A 21847-nucleotide genomic window follows, 5' to 3' on the forward strand; every position below is an offset into this window, starting at 1 on the left:
GAATAAGCCAGGAGCTCTGGCTATGCCTACAGTGCTCCCATGTGATTCTCCCAACTTTGGGGCTGTTTATCCTCAGCCTTTCAGACTTCCTCCCTTTGGGTAAATGGTCACATTTGCAAGGGTAGCTGAATTTATGACCCCTCTTCTGGTCTCTTGAGTGCGTCCTGTCAGGTCTCAGACCTTGGGCCTTTACCTCTCTTGGGATATAATCCTACAATTCTCCCATTCGTAGACTGTCCCTAGGCTACAGTACTTTATGGATTAGCTGTGCTTACCTAGAAAGACTAACTGGGTTTGGGCACCAGAGGTTCTTTGCTTCAGGAGTCTGGATTACAGTGACCCAAAACAGCCCTCCTATAACAAAGTGTTGCTTAATCTTAACAATAAGGCCAAAACCTGGCATAAGAGAAGATTTATTAAACAAAAAGGGTCTACAAGCATGTCTATCTTGCTCCAGACCCCTAACTTCTGGGAGACTAGGTTTCATTCTGTTCCTCTTAACTCTCCTTCCCCTCTCCTTGAGGCACTGTCTTTTAAAATCCAGCCAAAACCCTTTGTTTTCAATTTAACAGGCCCTTTTTATTCTACTGCCCAAAAAACAATCTGGTGACCTCAGAAGGGTGGTGGTGGTGATGGACTTTCAGAGTAAAGGCGCTTGCATTGTACCTCAAGTGTCGGGAGCTGTATGGCTAGCTGAAGCCATTGTTCCCTTTCCTGCTTATATGCAGCCAGCCTCTTCTTGAACGAACCCCACATATTCATGCGGTAAACACTCTTACAACAAGCAGCCAAACATATAGAATATAGAGTATTCATAAATTACCACAGGCAGCTCCAAAGCTGTCACAGAAACATCCCTAGTATTTGTTCTGAGATCTCTGGTGACCTATCCCAGGCTCCTCAGGCTGCTTTCCGAAGAGGAGGGGCTCTTGTTTCTATGGCAGTTGGAGTCAAAACCAGTGTTCCAGGAAGGCTTTGGAGACCATTTCTGCCCTGGATTCACTGTTGCAAGTTTACATGGCAACTCTTTCCCACAGCTCTGCAGGAAAACACTACTAGGCTGCACAGACACCCGAAACACACGCAAGACAGGAGAGGGATGATCATATTGCGAAGACTAGCCCAATCTACTCCCGATGGCATCTCATTTTGATGCCATACATGAGTGGGTTGTAGGTGGAGCTTAGGAGAGGAGACACTTTCCTTTGTAAAACAGGTTGAGACCTACATCTCTGAATTAGCATTATAATACCTTAATATATTTAGTAGTAGTAGTATTCCCGGCCTTAGCATGACCTCTAAATGTATCCATTTGTATTGGCCCACTTCGACCACTACTTTGAAAAGAGTAGATGGGGAGATATTCTATGCATGGTAAGGCACAAAATAAGGCAACAAAGGGATTCAAATGGTTATTCCTGGATTTTTTTTTAAAAAGATGGGAGATCAAAACAGAACCAACCCACATTTTACCAGTGAAGGGGAGGCAGTATTGTTTGAAAGGAGGCATGGGTACCCAGGTGGGTAGTTGGTGCACATTTCTCATTTAAATACTTCTGCTGTGAGGTATGGGGGGGCGGGAATGTTTTGTTTCTGGCACAGGTGAATTTGTTTTCACTTTTTGCAAAGGGAAGTGTTGCTCTTATGAGGATTTGACTTTATTTATTTTTGCTATTACATTAATAGCCAGAAATGCCCAAGAGCAAATTAGCACTATCAAAACTTTCACTGATTCCCCCTTCAATCTGATAATGGATTAAAGGACCAATCAATGGTTTCTGCCCATAGTTAGCTTTGTGTCCATGGGGGAGAAAAATATTTGATTCTTTGGGCAGCTTCTGCCTCCTTGTAAAGGAAACCTGACACAGACGTTATGAAAAGGCTGAATGAGAGCTGGATTAAAACAACAGCTCTTAGGTAAGCAAATAAAAGGAATAAGGAACCTATTCAACCCTTCAGAAGGCTGAGAACAATCTTGAAGATGCATGGCCAGATTCATGGGTCCAACCAGGTTATGATTGGCTCAGGAATAAATAGGGACAGGGGCACATGGTTCTAACTCATCTTTATATCCCCTTCTCTGCCCCCTCCCCATCATACTGGGATGAGACAGACTGTTTTAGCCCTTGGTATAACTTAAAGCAGCCTCAGGGCTGCTCTAAATTACCCTGACAGTAATGGTTCCCTAGAGCTGTTCCAACTGGCCCAGGATTGCTTGAGTGCAATTTGCTCTGTTCACTATCCCTTATGCCTGCAGAATTCCCCCTAATTGTGGGGCAGGGAGCAGGTGGTATACTACTGATTATGTTAGCTTTATGCCACGCAGGAATTTCCCCTGCCTTTCCAGCTATTTTATGCTGCCTGAGCAGGGCAACACAACCAGAAGGAGGAACAGGGATCTAGATTTGAAGCAGGATGGTCACAACTAAAGCGGTTTGGAAAATGTTTTTATTATTTTCTGTGAAAAAGTTTGAAAAAAAATGAAGTTTTTCATTTTTGTAGAAATTTTGTTATGGAATTTCTCAGATTTACATAAAAATAAAAATCAAACCCCAAAGTTTTAAGATTTTGGACACCCAAAAACTGGAAAAAAATATCGTTGTCAAAATTTCCATTTAATACAAAAGTCATTCTTTTGTTTAAAAATGTTCAGCCAATTCTAGTTACAACACATGTCAATTTTATCAGTTCCTTATCAAAGTCCATAATGTATTTACTCCTCAGATTCACTGATCATGAAATGAGCAATCACTGGCTTAAAAAAATTTTTTTAAAGGGGACTCTTGAAGTGTTCCTGTATTCTGAAGTAATGCCAACATCTATTGTCTACCCTGATTTATATAGTTTTTTGTAAGCTCCACCGTTTGTCTAGTGTGTCTCTCTGAAGATGTTTTTTCTCCCTTCTTGCAATGATTCATCATCATCATCATCATCATGATGTTTGCTTTCAATCTGTTCCTTTATGTATTTGTATTGTAATCTGGAATAAAATGAATGCACCCCACTGTGGACTGTCATGTTTTATTAGATGTGCAACATCCCACATCTTCATAAAAAAGAAGTACCCACAGTACATTAAGGATAGCTCAGCAAACTACCCTGATGGGGACTGAGATGAAACAATCGGTGTCCATGACTTGGAATGGTCTCTGAACTACACCATCTTGCTCCTCTGTTTACATCAAAAGGTTCAATTCCCAGTGCCAAATGTAAGAGAAACAAAAATAAATTTAAAGAATAAAACCTACCTCTAGAAAAGACAAGCATTTATTAGGGGCAATAGACCAGTCAACCACCTACGGCGTTATCAAATCTGTGTGCACCAAGAGAAGATAGTTGGACCCAGACTATGTGCTAAGGTCCCCAACAGGCTCTTCAGGGCCTTGAAGGATTGGGCTAGTGGGTCATAACTGGCTCAGCCTTGCTATTCTGTAGTTCCCTGAATGCCAGGAAAACAATCCTGATCCTGCCTGCCTCTGTCCAGAGGAAGAGAATTAACTCTTTCCTCACCAATCTCCAGAAAGGATCCAAAAGCCCCATCATAGGCATGTTTCTGTTCTTCCAGTGGTCCTTCTATTTAGCGTAGACAACATCAGTTCTTACTGTCAACTGCTGATAGCTGTTTGCCTTTTCAGAAGATCAGACATGTGAGCACTCACAGGTCTTGCATCCACCACTGCAGGCTCTGCTCCAAACAATTGCACTGAACAGGATTTACCCCTGCAAGCAGTTATTGCACTGCAGCCATTGGTAGTGTTTCGCTTCCCTGCGATAAGCCACAAACATGCCTAACAAGCTAAATTACAGCTGATTTACACTGGAGCAACTGCATCTTGTCTTTTGGGAAATTAATTTATCCAGCTGTACATCGCAATCTCACATTTTACAGCAAGCTGACAATCATTGCCTGCGTAGATGCTGGCAGTTTTAAAATGTACCTTAATTGAAATGTTATTCTTGACAAGACAGAATTGTGTATAATCAGATTTAAACATCTTTTTATCATTTTACACAGTGCACAATTTGCGCCTATTAATAAGAACAGACTGCACTAAAGATCCTAGCTACAGTGCCACTTCTGGCAGCTGCTGCATTTCACTTCACTTTTCCACTCTCCTCTATGTTGTAGAGAGAGAACTCTGCTAAAACACTTGGGCTGGGACTTTCTATGGGGCCTAAAATTTCACTTGCCCTCTTCTGCCTGGGGCAGTGTGGCAAAGTCTCTTACCTCTGACTGTGGAGGATGAGGGTCAGTTTTCCTCTCTCTGAGTAGTTTAGTCCTCCAGCCAAAACAAAAACTCCACCTTCTTCTGGAGTGCACAAAAAGCAATCCACCAACAGCAGCTCCATCAGCCATTCTTCGTCCCACTCTCCCCCTTTTGGCTGTCCATTGAAGGCTTTTATCAGTCTTCCCTCAGGATCTTGTTCTGAGAAACAGATCGAGGTTTGGTGAAGTCTTTTCCCCTTGGTTCAGGGAAGTGAAAAGAACTTTGCACAGTCTCATGCAGGGCCACCAGCCTCTCTCGAGGATGCGTCAATCCTCAACCCTATGCCAGGTTCTGACAGCAGTACCTTCAGGCAGGCCCTAAGAGTTCACAGAGAGCTCATGCCTTTCCTCTTGTGTCAGCGCCAGACCTAAGGCTGTAAGTGACAAAGCAGCCATCTGTTCCGCCGTCCAACTATTGGTTCTCCCTCTCTTTCCTAGGCACTTACATAGCCCCCATCACGGTAGTAACCAACTCACAATCTTCAATGTATTTATCCTCACAACACCCCTGTGAGGTAGGGAAGAGCTGTTACAAATGGGGATCTGAGGCGCAGAGATACTACGTGACATCTCTAAAGTCTCCACTTCACTTCACTTTCACCAGATCTCGTTTTATCCAAAGCAGTAACATCTGAGTTGTGGGTGAGGGTGGATAAGAGGTTCTAGTTTGGACCCATCTCATTAACTCTCTGCAGCTACTGGTGTGTACTTGCACATAACAAACAGGGGGTGGCTTTAAGAGCTATAATGCACAATACCTGGGACAGAAAGGTTACTGAGATTTTGACACAGTGCTTTTGTCACTTCAGCCAGTATTTCACAAACAAGGTAGCTTTACTCTGTATTTTGCATTCACGGTGGAAAATGTGTGTGCTCACTTTAAAGAGATTGTACCACCAAGACGAATGTATACCTTGGCTGTTTATCATATATCTGTAACCCATTTCCTCCCCTTCCTAGTGCTCTTTATATCCTCACGTGTCAGTCAATTGCAGCATGTAAGCTTCAGTCCTGCAACTTTGTATGTGCATGGGATTACTAACGCGGACAACATTATTCATGTGAAGAAATGCTTGCAGTACCAGGACCTTAAGACTGTAAATTCTTTGATGAAACTTGAATCATGTGTGTTTTTTTAAGTGCCTACGATACCTCTGGGCTCTATAAAACTAATAATAATAATGTGCAAAGGGCAGCATTCTACATGGATATTGCTTTTAAAAAACCTCTCTTTTGTTTTAATCATTTTAATGAAATAAAAACGCACCTGCATTTGCACATGCAGAGCAAATCTCTATGTCCAAGCCAGTCAGCAATCTGCAAGAAATCAGGACATGAAAATAAAGATTTGCTTATGTCTTTGCTTGCTGAATTATTTTACACTAAGAGAATCTAAAAGCCAGCATCCCAAGTTAGAAGACACTGATTCAATTGTCCTTTCAACGAAGTGATTTTTTCCATGTTTGAAATGTCCCAAATTTAGCCAAACCATTCCATGAGAGATAGCAGGGTCCTTCCTCTTACAACAGGAAGTGATAATACATCCAGCTACTACCAATACGTAGGTGATTAATTCAATTCTTTCCAAATCATAGACCCATGGAATAGACCCATCCACAGAAGCAAGAGCAATGGATCCTGTGGGAGTTTAGTTCCTGTTATGTCTTTAATTTGTCAACAGGCATTTTTCCAGGATTGCTGGAAAATACTCTAAGACATTCTCACCAGATGGGCAGGAAGGTAACTTTCAGGTTGCATTCCCTCCAACACACGTTCAATCCAGTTTTGTATATTTGTTCTATGCTTGCGTGTTTGTAAAACACCATCAGTGGAGGAGGAGTGAGAGATCCCGTTCCATATATCTTCATCAGCACTATCCCCTATGGCACGTAAGGCCTCAGCTTGGAAAGAATTTGCTTAACAAAACTGTTGTTTAGTGATACACTCATTGGAGCATGTTTCAGGGATAACTTGCCGAGCAGGAGCAGGGTTGGTAAAACAAATAACTGTTGCAGAACAGGGACCAGATTATGAGCTGCACCTCTGAGTGGCATAGCCTGGGGCATGTGGGGGACACAGCAGTGGCTATGTGCCACCTTTCTATCCCCAGTTCAGGGCTTTTCTAGTGGCTGGGGTGACTGCTGCTCACAGTTCCAAATGTAGCAATCCCAAAGTCCAGAATAGCCAGAGTGTGGAGTTCTCTAGCCACACCCCTCCCAATATGCCCCTTCCTGTCTATCTCTGCCATGCACCTATACCAGGGGCTGCGAGACAGGGTATGTCATGGGGATTCTACTCACTGCTGGGATGCACCCTTATGGCTGTGTCCTGGGACTAGCTCTGCTCAGACTGATGCTCCCATCTGTCTCTCACTCGCGTCATATCCCTTTTCTAGGAGACTCAGTGCTTCCTCTTTGTCACTTGGCCCTCCGTCTTCGTGGCCTGGCCCTCTGGCCTGGTCACTATACAGTTTTTCCCTTCCAGGGTAACAAAGTCTCACTGAACCCACTGTCCAGGTGCCATTCCAGGCAGTCTTCCCAAAAAAGACTGTGCCATTTTCCCTATGGTTAGTAGGGGAATCCAAGCCCACCTGCTATTCCAGGTGCCAGCCCAGGAATCCTATGCCCAGCAACCACAGTCTGCTCCAGCTCCCACCTTCTTGCTCTTTCCCTGGGCTCTTTCCTACCTGTCTTCCCTATCTTCTAGATCCCCCCCCTGGGTTACTACTGGAGCTTCCTCTGCTCCCTATGGCTACTTCACCCTCTCTTGGGTTCTTCCCAGAGTCTGTATTCCAAGGCAGGATCCCAGAGCTTAAGAACATAACATAAGAACATAAGAATGGCCATACTTGGTCAGACCAATGATCCATCTAGCCCAGTACCCTGTCTTCTGACAGTGGCTGGTGCCAGATGCTTCAGAGGCAATGAACAGAACAGGGCAATTTTTGACATCCCCTGTCGTCCAGTCCTAGACTCTAGCAATCAAAGGTTTAGGGACACCGAGACCATGAGGTTGCACCCCGACCATCTTGGCTAATAGTCATTGATGGACCAATTCTCCATGAACTTATCTAATTCTTTTTGGAACCCAGATATAGTTTTGGCCTTCACAACATCCCCTGGCAACCAGTTCCACATGCTGACTGTGGATTGTGTGAAGTAGTACTTCCTTTTGTTTGTTTTAAACCTGATACCTATTAATTTCATTGGGTGACCCCTAGTTTGTATGTTATGTCAAAGGGTAAATAACGCTTCCCTATTCATTTTCTCCACACCATTCATAATTTTATAGACCTCAATCATATCCCCCTCTCAGTCATCTCTTTCCCAAGCTGAATAGTCCCTGTTTTTTTAATCTCTCCTCAGATGGAAGCTGTTCCATCTCCCTCATCATTTTTCTTGCCCTTCTCTATACTTTTTCCATTTCTAATATATCTTTTTGAGATGGGGCAACCAGAACTGCACACAATATTCAAGGTGTGCACGTAACATGGAGTTATATAGAGGCATTATGATATCTTCTGTCATCTTATCTATTCCTTTCCTATTGGTTCCTAACATGCTGCTAGCCTTTTTGACCACTACAGCACATTGAGCAAACGTTTTCAGAGAACTAACCACAATGATGCCAAGATCTCTTTCTTGGTAACAGAAATTTAGACCCCGTCATTTTGTGTGTGTAGTTAGGATTATGTTTTCCAGTGTGCATTACTTTGAATTTCAGCATTGCCGTCGTCCGATTTTGTGAGATCCTCTCGTAACTCTTCGCAGTCTGCTTTGGACTTTACTATCTTGAGTAATTTTGTAGTGTCTGCAAACTTTGCCACCTCACCATTTACCACTTTTTCCAGATAATTTATGAATACTTGCACAGCATAGGTCCCAGCAGTACAGATCCTTGGGTGACGCTGCTATTTACCTCTCTCCACTGTGAAAACTGACCTTTTATTCCTTTATTTCCTATCTTTTAGTGATTACTTATCAATGAGGGGACCTTCCCTCTTATCCCATGACTCCTTACTTTTCTTAAGAGCTTTTGGTGAGGGACCTTGTCAAAGGCTTTCTTAAAGTCCAGGGGTCACCCTTGTCCACCTGGTGGTTGACCCCTTAGAACTTCTCCTTGCCTTTAGCCAACTCCCCTCTTCTCCAGGGAGTGACTGCAGAGTTCCTCCCTGCAGCCCTTCTCATACACCAACTTCCTCTCTTTATAAACTTATTCCAGCTCAACCCCAGCAGGCTTAATCAGTCATAAGGCTTTAGCAGTCCCTGGCTTTCTGCCAGGTGCAGCCTATAGCTTAATTGGCCTGTTTTACCTGTTTGGGCCTTGTGTGGGGTGAGCACCCCATCAAAAGGCATCATAGAGCCACCTATGTTACTCTTGTACCACATTTATGGCACAGGAATGCCCTGAAAGGGAATCCACCTGTGTTCCATCCCCTTTACCCAAACACCACATATATGAGCTGCATAGTTGGCTGGAAACACTAATTGCCATGGTTTGTCTGTGAGGATGTTCTGCTTCCACACTGGAAGTGCAATTTCATCCTCCCCATTCCAGGCTGCTCACCCACGTCAATTCCTTTGTCCATAGCCCATGTATTCAGGCTATGCTTAGGGACCAGGTTTGCACACACACAATACTCCCATTAAATTCAGTGGCTAGTTTTGTGTGCAGAAGACTTGCAGGCACTTTTTGAGGAGTTTTCTCTTAAGAAATAGTCTTCTTTGTGCAGAGATGTTTCTTTCTTTTCAGGATGCATTCAGCTAAAATTCTTTTTGTTATGCATTCTCCCACACGGCGTATGACAATAATCCACACCAACATGGGATTGTCGTTGCTAATTTACATTTTTCACAGATTTGCCCAATTGGTCACAATCAGAAAAGTATTTGAATCAAAGAATATGCGTAAACAAAGCTACAATTTTAAAAGGTGACTTTCATGCCTCAATTTTTGGGTGCCCCAACCTGAGACTCCCTGCAGGGGCCTTATTTTTAGAGTATGGATGCCTTGCACTTTCTGAAAATGAGACCTCTTTAAGGTGTCTCCAACTCAACAATTGAAAATCACTTAACACTTTTGAAAATTTCAACCAATATACTTAGGAATTTACAAATGTAAGGCCTGTTACTGAGTACGCTCATATCCACTGACTTCAGCAACTAAAGTCCAGATTAGTGGACTTTATTTTAAGTGTGGTTTATCTAGAGAAAAAACAAGACAGAAAGAAAAAAGAACTATCATTCCACATACCTGGAAGAGGAAACTATTCTCACTTATCACCACCAACTATCAACTGATTTAATTCATCATTTGTGTTTCTTGCAAAAAATGGAAAATATGGATGACCTGCTCAGTATCACTGTACACTGACAGTTAAGAATATTCCACATTAAAATTTATGATAGTCTGGCAGTATTTAGACATAAGAGTTTTTCACACCAGTTTCCAAAGGGAAACTATGTTTCACTGTTTTTCTTGCATATCATTTATATTATTAATTTATTGGCAAAAATATGTACATTATGTCTGGGTAAATCAGATTTAATTATTTTCCATGACACATTACTATAAAAGGCAATGAACACCTATTGAGAGAAAGAAGATCATCATTTAATCTTGTATATACATATACAAATTGTAATTAATATTTTGTAATAATACTTTGCAGTGTTATACTGCCTTCCATGTGAGGATGTCAAAGTGTTTTACAAATATTAATTAATTAAGCCTCACAACATCTTGGTAAAGTAGGGAAGTGTTAGTAGCCTCATTTTAAGGCACAGCGTTGATCAGTTGGCCATATACCTGCGCATTCAAAAGTTTGGGTCTCTTAAGTTCAACTTTTACTTTCAGTTTCTTGGTTTGGGCTTGATTGGTTTGTTTTTTTCAGGAGGTTTGGAGCATAGTTGGTTTTAATAATTACAGTGCCCTTATAAAGGTGTTTTTTTTAAAACCTTTATGTTATGGATATGTATTCTCAACTTTAACTTCAGTTTAACAATATTTTTGTCTGGTACAACAGGATAAAGTATTTGGTATCTTGTAGGCTATAATATTTACAAATAAAGCTGGTAAACATTTTATTGACCAGTTCATTTAGTTGGTTGAAAAACAGAGGAAATTTTTGCAAAAATTGTAACATTTCTTGTACAAAAATTATGAAAAAATTCCATCAGTTTGCTTTCCAGGTGTGGGCACATGGGCCTGGTGGGAATGTTAAGATGAAGTACTATACCAATGCAAATAAATTATGACTGTTCATAACACTTCAGAAGAAGATCTTTAGGAAGGAAATTTCTATATTTTTCAGCTTGTTGAGACTGTTATTTCCACGTTAGGGTAGAAACGTAGAAGAGTTGTATTAGATATGAAGGAATAGTCAGTGTTAGAACTTTCTGACAAAAGTACATTTATTTACATCACTGTAAATAATCAAAAGGATTGAAAGATGCTGAAGTTAGTGGATCACTCAGTTATAACAACTACTCCATTCCAGCATGTCTTTGCTGGCTCATCAAAGTCCTCCTAACAGATGGTAAATAGAACGTGTGCCAGGAATTTTCAAACACTCCCCAGGAAGTTCATCTAAATCATCAGTAAACCATTTGCACTTGAAACAGAGCAAACTCTGTTGCCCAAATGTGACCCAGATAATGTTTCTGTTATGTTTACCTATTCTGAGAATATCTTTAGGGTTTTTTTTTTTATTGCCCTTTTTGTTCTCCTACTTCCATCTGCTCCTGCAGAGCTAGGAAAATACACACAATGCTCAGTTCCTGGGCAAAAAAATATAGAAATATTTTTCTTAAGATCAAGGTGGTCAAGGCATAGCAGCTGGTGGGCCAAATACAGCTCACTTTGTTCTGCTTTTGGCTTATTGCTACTTTCACCATTAATACGGGCAGGAGGTGGCCTACAAAGACTAGAGCTCCCTGGTCAGTGTCTTATTGAGAATGGGGTTTGAATGAAGGTGAGCTGGCGGAGACAAAATCATCCAATCTAACCTTTTGTTGGTAGCCCAGAAAAAACAAGCAGAAAAAGACAGAGCTGGTGTTAGTTCCCTCCTTTTGCCACTCAGGTTTGCAACCTGTATTTTATCTAAGTATCTTATATGGGCCCTATCATTTTTGTATCTGAATGCCTCAGACTCATTAATATATTTATCCTCACAACACCCCTGCAATGTAGGGAAGTGCTAGTACCCCCATATTACAGGGGAAGAACTGAGGCACAGAGAGATTAAGTGACTTGCCTGAGATCACACAGGATGTCTGTAGCAAAGCAGAAAATTGAATCTAGGTTTCTCCAATGCCATGCTAATGCCCTAACCATTGGACTGTCTTCAGCAGCTTCTAGACATCCTGATAGTAGCTCAAGACAAAACCACTTCATGGCATTTGTACCAGCCAGTAGATTGTAGTTTTTCTTTCTCATGGGGTCCTCACCTCAATGACCCACGATTTAGCCACTTGGAGATGGGATTATTGCCATGTGCTCTTCATGGGGCTGCAGTTTCTTCTTTCTAGTCATGATATGGTGTATTCTGAGGTGTTGGCTTTAGTCTGTAAAGTCGTAAATGGGTAGGGGTCGTTGGGGAGCTGGTAGAATTTCATGAGTATATTGTCGTTATTCAACCAGCTCTAGGTCCTGGTCACCTCAGGGACCTTCAAGTCACACTGCAAGGCCCTTCTGTATTCTCTCAGGCTTTTCTAGGTGGACCTGAAGGGGATGAAAATGAGGTGAGAGTGTCTAGGGGGGAGTAATTGAAGAGTTTTAGGTTGGAGGGGCTCTAGGTTGTTCTTAGCTTTTGGATATTGGTATGACATTATTATAAAGAGTCTACACATGACACTGGGTGAGCACATGTTAATAAACTGAAGTACACACACATAATGAGATGGACCATTGCTTCTAGGATCCATGGGTTGTATCTCCATATTAAAGATGATGATAGACATATTCTGCTCCATTTTCACTAAATTAGGCAATTAGACATGGTCCTCCAGCAACCGGCAAGTAGCCCCTATGGCCCCCTAGTTGGACAAAGTTTGGATACCATGGTTTACATAGTAACTATTCACATTTGAATTTCATAGTACTGTAATTAACATACAGCTGCTACATTTTTAACAGGTTAGGAACAATTATCACAGGGTAAACCCACAATTGCATTTCTCCTCCATGCCAGTTTACATCACATGGTAATTGCTTTCGGACATACCGAATGTAATTACACAGTAATCTGCAAGTGCCAGTACACGCTATGCAGTTACATGGTATTAAAACAATATTAAGCCGTCATGTCATTAAAGAGCAGTTATCTAATATTTATGTCCTGTGTGACTAGAAGTATTACTGTAATTTCTACCACTGTGCTGACATACAACCCAACTATGGCCAGATTTTCAATGGGATTTACTGGGTGTTGAGCACTTTTGAAAACGTGGTGCCTACTAATCTCAGGGGTGTAACTGTGTATCAGGAATTATAACCACCCATGCCTTGTTTTAGAACAACTTTGCTCATTTGATGTGTTACAGGCAGAGTGCCAACCTCTTGTAATACTCATGTTGAATTGTGAATTCACCCAGGGCCAATTCCCACTTGCTCTCCTGTTGTCATGTCCCATATACTGCAGTAGGACCCTATCAGATGCCCTGATTAAATTGTTCCTTCCCCGAGATGGTGATTTTTATTATTTAGGACTAGTCAAAGTAACTTAGTCTGGCACAGGAATCACGTATAGGGAGCCATGGACAATCATTTTAAAATTACACCACCACAACAGAACAACATTCTGTTACAAGTTATTACATTATTTCTCAACCTAGTAAGGCCCCGATTCAGCAAAACACTCAAGCATGTACTTAATTTTAATTACTTGACTTAGTTGTTTGCCAAATAGGGATGTAATTAAGTATATGCATAAAGTTAAGCCAGTGATTAACAGGTTTGCTGAATCTGGACCTTATTGAGTTGAGAAACAATGGTAGTGACTCATAACAGAACAAAATGTTGGAGTGCTTTGATTAACCAGGTCCAGAAAAACAAAATATTTGCAGACGTTTCTGTGAATAATTTCCAGCAACATTTTCCAATGGGCCTATCTTTCTAGTAAAAAGATTTCAATCAGTTCTGTATGAAACTAAAATATAAGTGGCTACAGTAAAATTTGCTTAAACATCAAACTATGGAGATTCCTGTGGGGTTTGCCATACTCCTGTCACACAATGCTGAAGAAACATCACTCCTGAAACAGCCTGAGGTTGAGTTACATTGATTTAGGTTGCCCTCAAAATGTATGTAAATTCTATACTTCTTGTTGGTTGCATTCATATCCTTTCTGGGTCTGATCCAAAGCCCACTAAATTTAATAGGTGTCTTTCCACTGACTTTAATGGACTTTCTATCAGGTCCTCCTTAACTTCAAAATCTCAGATACATAGGTTGTTGTTTTTCTTTTTTATAGGTCTTCCTTTGCCCACTAATGGTTACATTTTAACAAAAAAAATTGCTTTAAGTAAAACACAAATCATAAATCAGTATACCCACATTTTAATGAACATGGGAAAGGCTCCATAAAAAAGGGAAAGATTGCTTCATTACAATAAATGTTATTACTTTAATCATCTAAACCAAAAGAATAAATATAGAATATTACCTTATAATTGCTTGTAGTTTAATACAGCCCAATCCCTCCATAACTTTATTCCTAAGGGGTAGTAATTGGAGCCTGAATGAGGAGCAAGAGGGAAAAGCATCCTGTAATTATTCTTTTGAATTTGAAAAAGGATTTCAGTTCAGCCCATTCATGACCCTTTTGCATTTACTTTCCACAAACATTTTATCAGCACAGGTTTGCTAGCACGAACGGTCATAGAAAATTAATTCAAACTTGAATATTCAGCCAAAGCAAATAAATTATATATTTGATTCTAATATTCAAAGTTCAAAATGCACCCTGGGGTGGTAAACTAGTTACAGCATGTTAAGCATTGGATAAATCCAAAAGAAATATTAATAAAACAAATCATCCAAACAGGGAAGAGAACCAGTACCATGATTTAGGTCACTAGCCAACAAACCACAAATGCCAATGTCATTTGCCATCATCTGCTTGTGAACTAGTCGCACGATGGGAAAAAAATGTATATACTCCCGTACAATGAATACGTTAAGAACAATCAGTTTGCAATTGCACCATACGTTTTGGGTAGATTGTCACAGCCCTTTCTCAGCTACACAGGGGAGCAAAGGCACAACCCCCCCCCCCATTCCCCTGCTCAGATTGTGACTCCAGAATACCACCTGATATTCCCTGCAAGCAAGTGGGTGGGGCATGAGATGATCCCTGGCTGTGTCCTGCCCCATATCAAATAGTTGCCTCCTCTCCGCCCCCAGACCAAGCGCAGGGAGCAGGGAAGGAATCGTGACTGCCTGAGGAACGATTCCTTCGGTGCTCCTGGGATGACCCAGGTTGTTCTTCCCCTTCCTAGCAAATCACAGTCTAGCCTTCTGTGCACAGCAGAGGCAAAATCTGAGGATTAACTGACTTGCCTTGCATTAGTCACTCAGTTCAAGGTGCAGGCAATGGGCCTGATTTTTAAAGGTAATTAGGTGCCTAAAGATGCATCTGGGCACTTAGTGGGATTTTCAGAAGTGCCTGGACATCTAACTCCCCAATGGGAGATGAATATCTGCATCTTTAGGTGCCTAAATGCCTTTACAGATCTGGCTGTATGGCCCAAACATGCTTCTCTAGTAGCATTGGCTGGTGGGGAGGCTGCTGGAAGTGCTGCAACACACAAGGGAGACTAGAGGTGGTTACCAAGCTAGGCAGCACCTTGTGCACGCTGCTCTGTTTAACCCCCCCAACCCCCCGAGGTTTTCATGACCCCAAACTCTGTGCAGGAAGAATTTGGCTGGAGTCGTGTATTACGCCTTGTGTGTACCTATTATACACAAAGCTGAGGAGGACTGGTAGGAAGTTGTGTTCAAGGATCCCATAAAGGGGGGAGGGCACAATACAGAAGGGGCAGCCCTAGGAGAGAGGGAACAGCAGCAGCTTTGCGTCTGGATTCTGGGCTGCTGTGTGGGTAAAATGGCACCCCAGAGGCTGCTCTAACTTACAATAGCCTCCCCAGAGCTGCCTGTGGGCTGCAAAGCCACCTGGAATCCCCCATAGTGCTCAGTGCTATGGGCATGCACCCTCCCAGCACTACACTCTCTGTAGGGAGGAGGGGCAATATCATGTTGATTACATTGGCCCTACTTTTCTCCTGCTCAGAAGTAATTCTCCCTCAACCCCGTGCACCACCCATATGGCCCTTAGATACCACTGCAACAGGCACCAGAATCAGGCTCTGAATCAGCAAATCAACTACTGGTTGTGTTGGTTTTGTTTGGGTTATTCCCAATGCACGCCTGTTAGCTAAGGGCCTCACGGCAGGAGATCACAGCAGGACAAGAGAAGAGCTGGTGACAATGCTATGAAGGTGGCTCTATCCATTAGAGAGACTACAGCAGTCAGTTACTGTTAGCTCTTCAGTTCCAGCCACCTGTGCAAATTCTGATCTGTAGCCAACACGCTGAGCTCTGTCGAACATAAACTTAACAGCTGTCTGATCAAAGGGCTACAGTGCATCACAGTCCGCTCTTAATGGCTGGCAGGCGTTGGGTCATTTCTCCTCCTAGCCCTCCCAGGGCCACCTCCCTTTCCTCTTCCCCAGCCTGCCACCAGGTAGCCCCTCTCCCGTCCTACAGTATGCAAGCCCTTCATCCGAGGACTGGTCAGCCACCATCCAGGCCCACTCACTTATCCCTTCCTCTCCCTTGACTGCCTGTTCAGCAGCCCCTGCTTCCCGCCTCCTTCTTAGCACTCACTTTGGGGGTTCCCCACACTCGCCTGCCTACCTCTTCCACTCCCCATTACACCTCTTCCACCAATGGCCCCTACTTGTTCAGTGTGACCACTTGGGACTTCCTCACGACTCATCCCGCCTGCTCAGGAAGTGCCTATCTGCCATGATTCCGGCTACTAACCAGCCAGAGAGAAAATGCGGGGTGGGGGTGGGGTGTGAAAGGGTCAATTCCTATACTTTCAAAGTTCAAGCTGACAGTCTAAATGACTCCTCCCGCTAGCTTGCAGCCAAGCGGAGTGAAAACAACAACAGTTTTAGTTTACAACCGTCCTTATTTCATGTGCAGAGTTCACACGATGGAAAACAATTGCCAGAGCGTGCAAAGTACAATCATTTCTCCTCAATGGTATGGCAATTGCTTCATTATTACTGGAAAAATGTGAACTCTAGCTGCACGTTGTATATGTGTGTGTGTGTGTGTGTGTGTGCTAGTCATTGCACTGCAAAGGGTGGAACGGGGGAATCCAGAAATAAAAAAATGACTCAGAGGCTGTAGGCGCGATGAGTCAGTCGGCACTGTTGTTGTTTTCAAACGAAAAAGGAGGGTGCCCAATATGGAAAATAATCCTCAGTACCACTGTGCTGCAACAAACCTATCATAATGCAGCGGCACTCTGGTGAGACCGCCCCCGGGAAGTCTATATTCAGTACTGGGCACCTTATTACCAGGAGGAGGGAGACAAACTAGTGGGAGTTCAGAAAAAAAACAACATCTGTGAGTAAGGGGGCTGGTGGGATTGGCTTAAATGGAAAGACTGAAAGAACTTAGCATTGTGTATCCTGCAGCCCTTTCTCACGCAAGAATCAAAGGGACTATTTATGTGATCAAGAATTTTCCAGCATCAGCCTTTTAAATATGGATAGCTGGCTATATGACAACTAAGGGAGGAGGGATATAATAATTGCCTGCACATGTTCCAAGGAGAGGGAATAACTACCGAAGAACTCAGAGAACGGAGGTTGTTCGTAACTCTGAACAAAACTTTATGGTGGTTCTTTCAAAAGTTTACAACTGAACAGTGACTCAATAACGCTTTGAAACTTAACTATGCAGAAGAAAAATGCTGCTTTTAACCATCTTAATTTAAATGAAACAAGCACAGAAACAGTTTCCTTCCCTTGTCAAATCTTTTTTTATTTTTAAACTTTCCCTTTATTTTTTAGTAGTGTACATTTATTTGCTTTTTTCTTTTGGTCTCTGCTGCTGCCTGATTGCATACTTCCAGTTCCAAATGAGGTGTGTGATTGACTGGTCAGTTTGTAATTCTGGTGTTCGTCACTCTGAGGTTCTATTCTACTCCGGGTGATACAAGGGGACATGAGTAGACGCAATGGGATAAAATTCAGAATAGGAAAATTTAGACTTAATAGCAGGAAAAAAATTCCTAAGAATGGAATAATCTGCCTAAGGAAGAAGTGGAAATGCCATTGCTCAGGACACTTAACATCAGACTGGGCAAAGCACTAAAAAATAGTAAGATGTAATGCAGGAATGGTTCACTGGGGATCAGCTAGATGACAGGCAGTAACAGCAACTAGATATTATGTTGAGGAGCACATTAAAGAATACCATAGACAGACAGATTAGATAATACATCTTTTCTATCTTTAATTTCTATGCTCCTGTGATTTCAAGAGCTCGAGAACAATTGCATGAGCCAAAGAAATTGAAGTGAAACATAAGATAATCCTTGCATATCATTCTGGGCTTACTCCTGCTTTCTGTTAGCTAGAATGATGCCCTTGACTGCGCTGGTACTGACTGCAGAAATCGCATGCAGAGTTTGATGTTTGTTTTGTGACATTGCACCCATAAGTTACCGTATAAAACTTCTTCATATAATGATAAACTGTCATGAGGCAAATGCCGCATGCAAAGCCCAGTAATTACAATGGCGCTTAAACATTAGTGATTAGAAATACAATAGGTTTCAGAGTAACAGCCGTGTTAGTCTGTATTCGCAAAAAGAAAAGGAGTACTTGTGGCACCTTAGAGACTAACCAATTTATTTGAGCATAAGCTTTCGTGAGCTACATCCGATGAAGTGAGCTGTAGCTCACAAAAGCTTATGCTCAAATAAATTGGTTAGTCTCTAAGGTGCCACAAGTACGCCTTTTCTTTTTTTAGAAATACAATAGATTAGACAGCCAGACAGGAGAGAGATGATATTCTACAGATCTCCATTATTCCTATTTTGCATCAGGCTTGAGAACTTTCCTGGTCTAGCCCTTGCACATCAGCATTTACTTTGTAATAGGACTAAGCCTTACTTACAAAACACTCCAATTTAAAGAAGATACTTTTAAGAACAAAAGATAAATGACAGAATAAGTCAGTTACTATCCTACCTTTGAAAAAGGTCCAGCTAGTCCACAAAGGGTATACTGCATGTCTGACTTGGCCTTAGGAAGCACCGTGTCTAATGCAATCAAAATCAACCCTTTTTTATTCACCAGGATACATTATGGACTCACTCCAGCCTTCACAAGTGCACTAGTTTACTGTATAGGGCAACGTGAGGGCAGGATTCAGTTGTATGGACCAAATGAAGTGCAAGCAACACCATCGGTGCTGGAACTAAGGGTGCGGGGGGGGGCAACTGCACCCCCTGGCTCTAAGCGGTTTCCATTATGTACAGAGTTCACAGTTTGGTTCAATGGCTCTCAGTACCCTCACGATAAAAATTGTTCCAGCACCACTGAGATTCTAATAGAAGATGTGCTTTGCACATCATGGGGTATCCTGGAAAATTTGCTTCTGAATCTCTCCAACTCAAATAATTTGGTCTGCCCTCCCCTTGATACCCATGTGTATATATGGAGTCTAAAAGTATCTATGTGAGGAACAGACATTTGAAAATAATGGGCTCTTCAGTCTAGCAGACAAAGGAATAACAAGATCCAATGGCTGGAAGTGGAAGCTAGACAAATTCAGACTAGATAAAAGGCACAAATTTTTAACAATGAGTGTAACAGCCATTAAAACAATTTTCCAAGTGCCTGGTGGGTTCCCCATAACTGACAATTTTTAAATCAAGATTGGATGTTTTTCTAAAAGATTTACTCTAGTTCAAATTGGAATTAATTCAGGGAAACCCTATGGCCTGTATTATGCAGGAAAGTCAGACTAGAGGGACAATGGTCCCTTCCGGCCTTTGCAAAAAGAAAGGAGTACTTGTGGCACCTTAGAGACTAACCTGGCCTTGTAATTTCTCAGTGTACAAATCTATTGGGGACCAGGAATATAGGAATTGTCACACTGGATCTAGTCCAGTATCTTGTCTCTGACACTGGACATCATGAAAGGAACCCTGCAGTAGGCAGTTATGGAAAAACTTGCTGATGGGGAAAGTTTCTAGCTCTCTCACATGGATCAAAGGGAAGCTAGATCCCATTGCCTTTTCTTTTTAATATTGAGAAACAAATAGTGTATAACAGGGAAAGAATGTTGTCATTCTCAGAATAATTTTATGAGTAGCTCTGTTATTATATAGCTGTGTTATTAGTCACAGGATGAAATCCAATTCTGAAGTCTAATCCTGGGCTCAGATACACACGTACACCTCATGAAAATGTGCCTCAATCCGTGCTTTTGAGAGGTGCAGGGAATCCTGTGCATTAAGCAGCAGCTCTGTGTGATCCCAGTGCCATTAAACGTGTGTGCACGTCTTCCTCATCGGTGTCTGACTGGGCTCCAATCTGATGTGGTTTGACCCCACGTGAGAGGCCTTAGCTTTGCATCCCAGTTATTCATTGCCTATTGTCTCAGACAGGCATATTAGGAACAAATATGCCAAGTGGAAATTACTGTATACACATGAGGAAATAAACAATGTGCACAAGTTTCCTCCACAGCATATTCAGTGAGAAGCTGCCTTGCTGCCATGTCATTTGACACAGCTGTCAGTTAAAGCAAAGACCCAAACATGAAATCTAGCCCTTGGGGACACCATGTGGCTTTGGGACACTCTCTGGGGCATTTTGTCTCTATTCATCAATAAATGGCTCACACTCATCGACACCTTCTAATGGATGTATAAAGCTCCACTTGGTACTTCAGTGCCATATGGAGAGCCCAGTTTTCAAAAGTAGGCACATGTGAAATTAATTGCATAGCACGTGTCATTGTTTCAGCTGGAAGATGCTTTTTGCTTCACTGGCACATATGCTATATACTACAAATTCTTTGCCATCCTTACTGGTTATCATTTGGGGACAATGATATTGTGACTTTGCAGAAGGCCCAGCACAGACATTACATGATATGTAGCCAAACTGTGATATGGGACCTGTTGGAGATGTGCTGTGGAAGATGATTGCTCCCTTGTGTGCTCCCAGTGACTTCAACCATCACTGTGTTATCCAAGCACCTCCCGCAGTGCATTCAGATTATCCACTGGGAGCCTGATGTTTCAGGGACTGAATTAAGTCTACTGAGGTGCACGAGATCAGTGCAGAGAGCTGCTGGAAAAGCGATTTTAGGTCACCATATAAACAGGGAGAATATGGTGCATCACGTGTAGAAAACAAGTATCTTAAAGGTAGGGCCATCCTTACCCATACACAAAGTACGCAGCTGCGTAGGGCACTAGGAAATTTGGGGCACCAAATTTCATGGTGCCCTACACAGCTGCATGGTGCTCCAGCTCTTCCCCAGGGCCCCTGCCCTGCTCTGCCCCACCCCCACTCCCCCAAGCTCTGCAGCAGGGCTGGGCCTGCACTCACCAGCGGCGGGAAGTGCAGTGACCCAGACCCAGCCATGCCACCAGTGAGTGCTGTGGGGTGGTTCCCCCCTGCCCCCCAAGCCAGCCTCACCCCTCCCCACAGAGGCCTGGAGCCATCCCACCTGCTCTCCCCCCTCAGAGGCCTGGGGCCCCCCACACCCCTGCAGGGGGACTGCATAGGGCCCCAGAATTGCTAGGGACAGCCCTGCTTAAAGGGGACTGTGATGGGTTCCCTCTTCCAGCCAGGCTTTTCCTGGAGTGATGAGACCTGTTGGTGAATTAAGCAGCACACAGGTACACCAAAGTACCATCACCATGAGTGTTTATTGATTGTCTCCTTCATAAACTCCAGTACCAACTACAGCCACATAGTAACAGAGAATTCTTTCCCATGTGGCTGGCTGGTGGGTCTTGCCCACATGCCCAGGGTCTAACGGATTGCCATATTCGGGGTCAGGAAGGAATTTTCCCCTGGGTCAAATTGGCAGAGACCTTGGGGATTTTTTGCCTTCCTCTGCAGCATAAGGTATGGGTCACTTGCAGGTTTAAACTAGTGTAAATGGTGAATTCTCTATAACTTGAAGTCTTTAAATCATGATTTGCAGACTTCCATAACTCAGCCAGAGGTTAGGAGTCTATTACACGAGTGGATGGGTGAGGTTCTCTAGCCTGCAATGTGCAGGAGGTCAGGCTAGATGATCATGATGCTCCCTTCTGAGCTCAAAGTCTGAGGCTGTGAGTAACAGTTATGAGGATCCCCTTTCCTGCTCCCAGGGTTGGCCTTTTATACTTCCTGCTTTCCTACCTGGGCTCTCCAGCTGGTGAGCTAATTACCTCATTAACTCATCAGACAACCAGCAAGTGTAAATGCTCCCTTCTATCTTAAACACACCCAGGGCACTGGGTGTTTTAAGTCAGTGGTCTCCAAACTT

General features: G+C 42.7%; 2 protein-coding genes across 4 annotated transcripts in view; one reads left to right on the forward strand and one right to left on the reverse strand.

The window, feature by feature from the left end:
• The window catches only part of SNX4 (sorting nexin 4), an 83261-nt gene extending 78889 nt beyond the window's left edge, over positions 1–4372 (reverse strand). The window contains exon 1 of the mRNA XM_073305188.1: positions 4229–4372. Coding sequence (XP_073161289.1) covers positions 4229–4357 — 129 coding nt within the window. The 5' untranslated portion in view covers positions 4358–4372. The remainder of the gene's footprint in view (positions 1–4228) is intronic.
• LOC140895462 (TGF-beta receptor type-2-like) overlaps positions 1–21847 on the forward strand; it is an 84922-nt gene that overhangs the window by 6857 nt on the left and 56218 nt on the right. The gene's annotated exons all lie outside the window — the stretch shown is intronic.

Source organism: Lepidochelys kempii, chromosome 11 (assembly GCF_965140265.1).
Source record: "Lepidochelys kempii isolate rLepKem1 chromosome 11, rLepKem1.hap2, whole genome shotgun sequence".
NCBI lineage: Eukaryota > Metazoa > Chordata > Testudines > Cheloniidae > Lepidochelys > Lepidochelys kempii.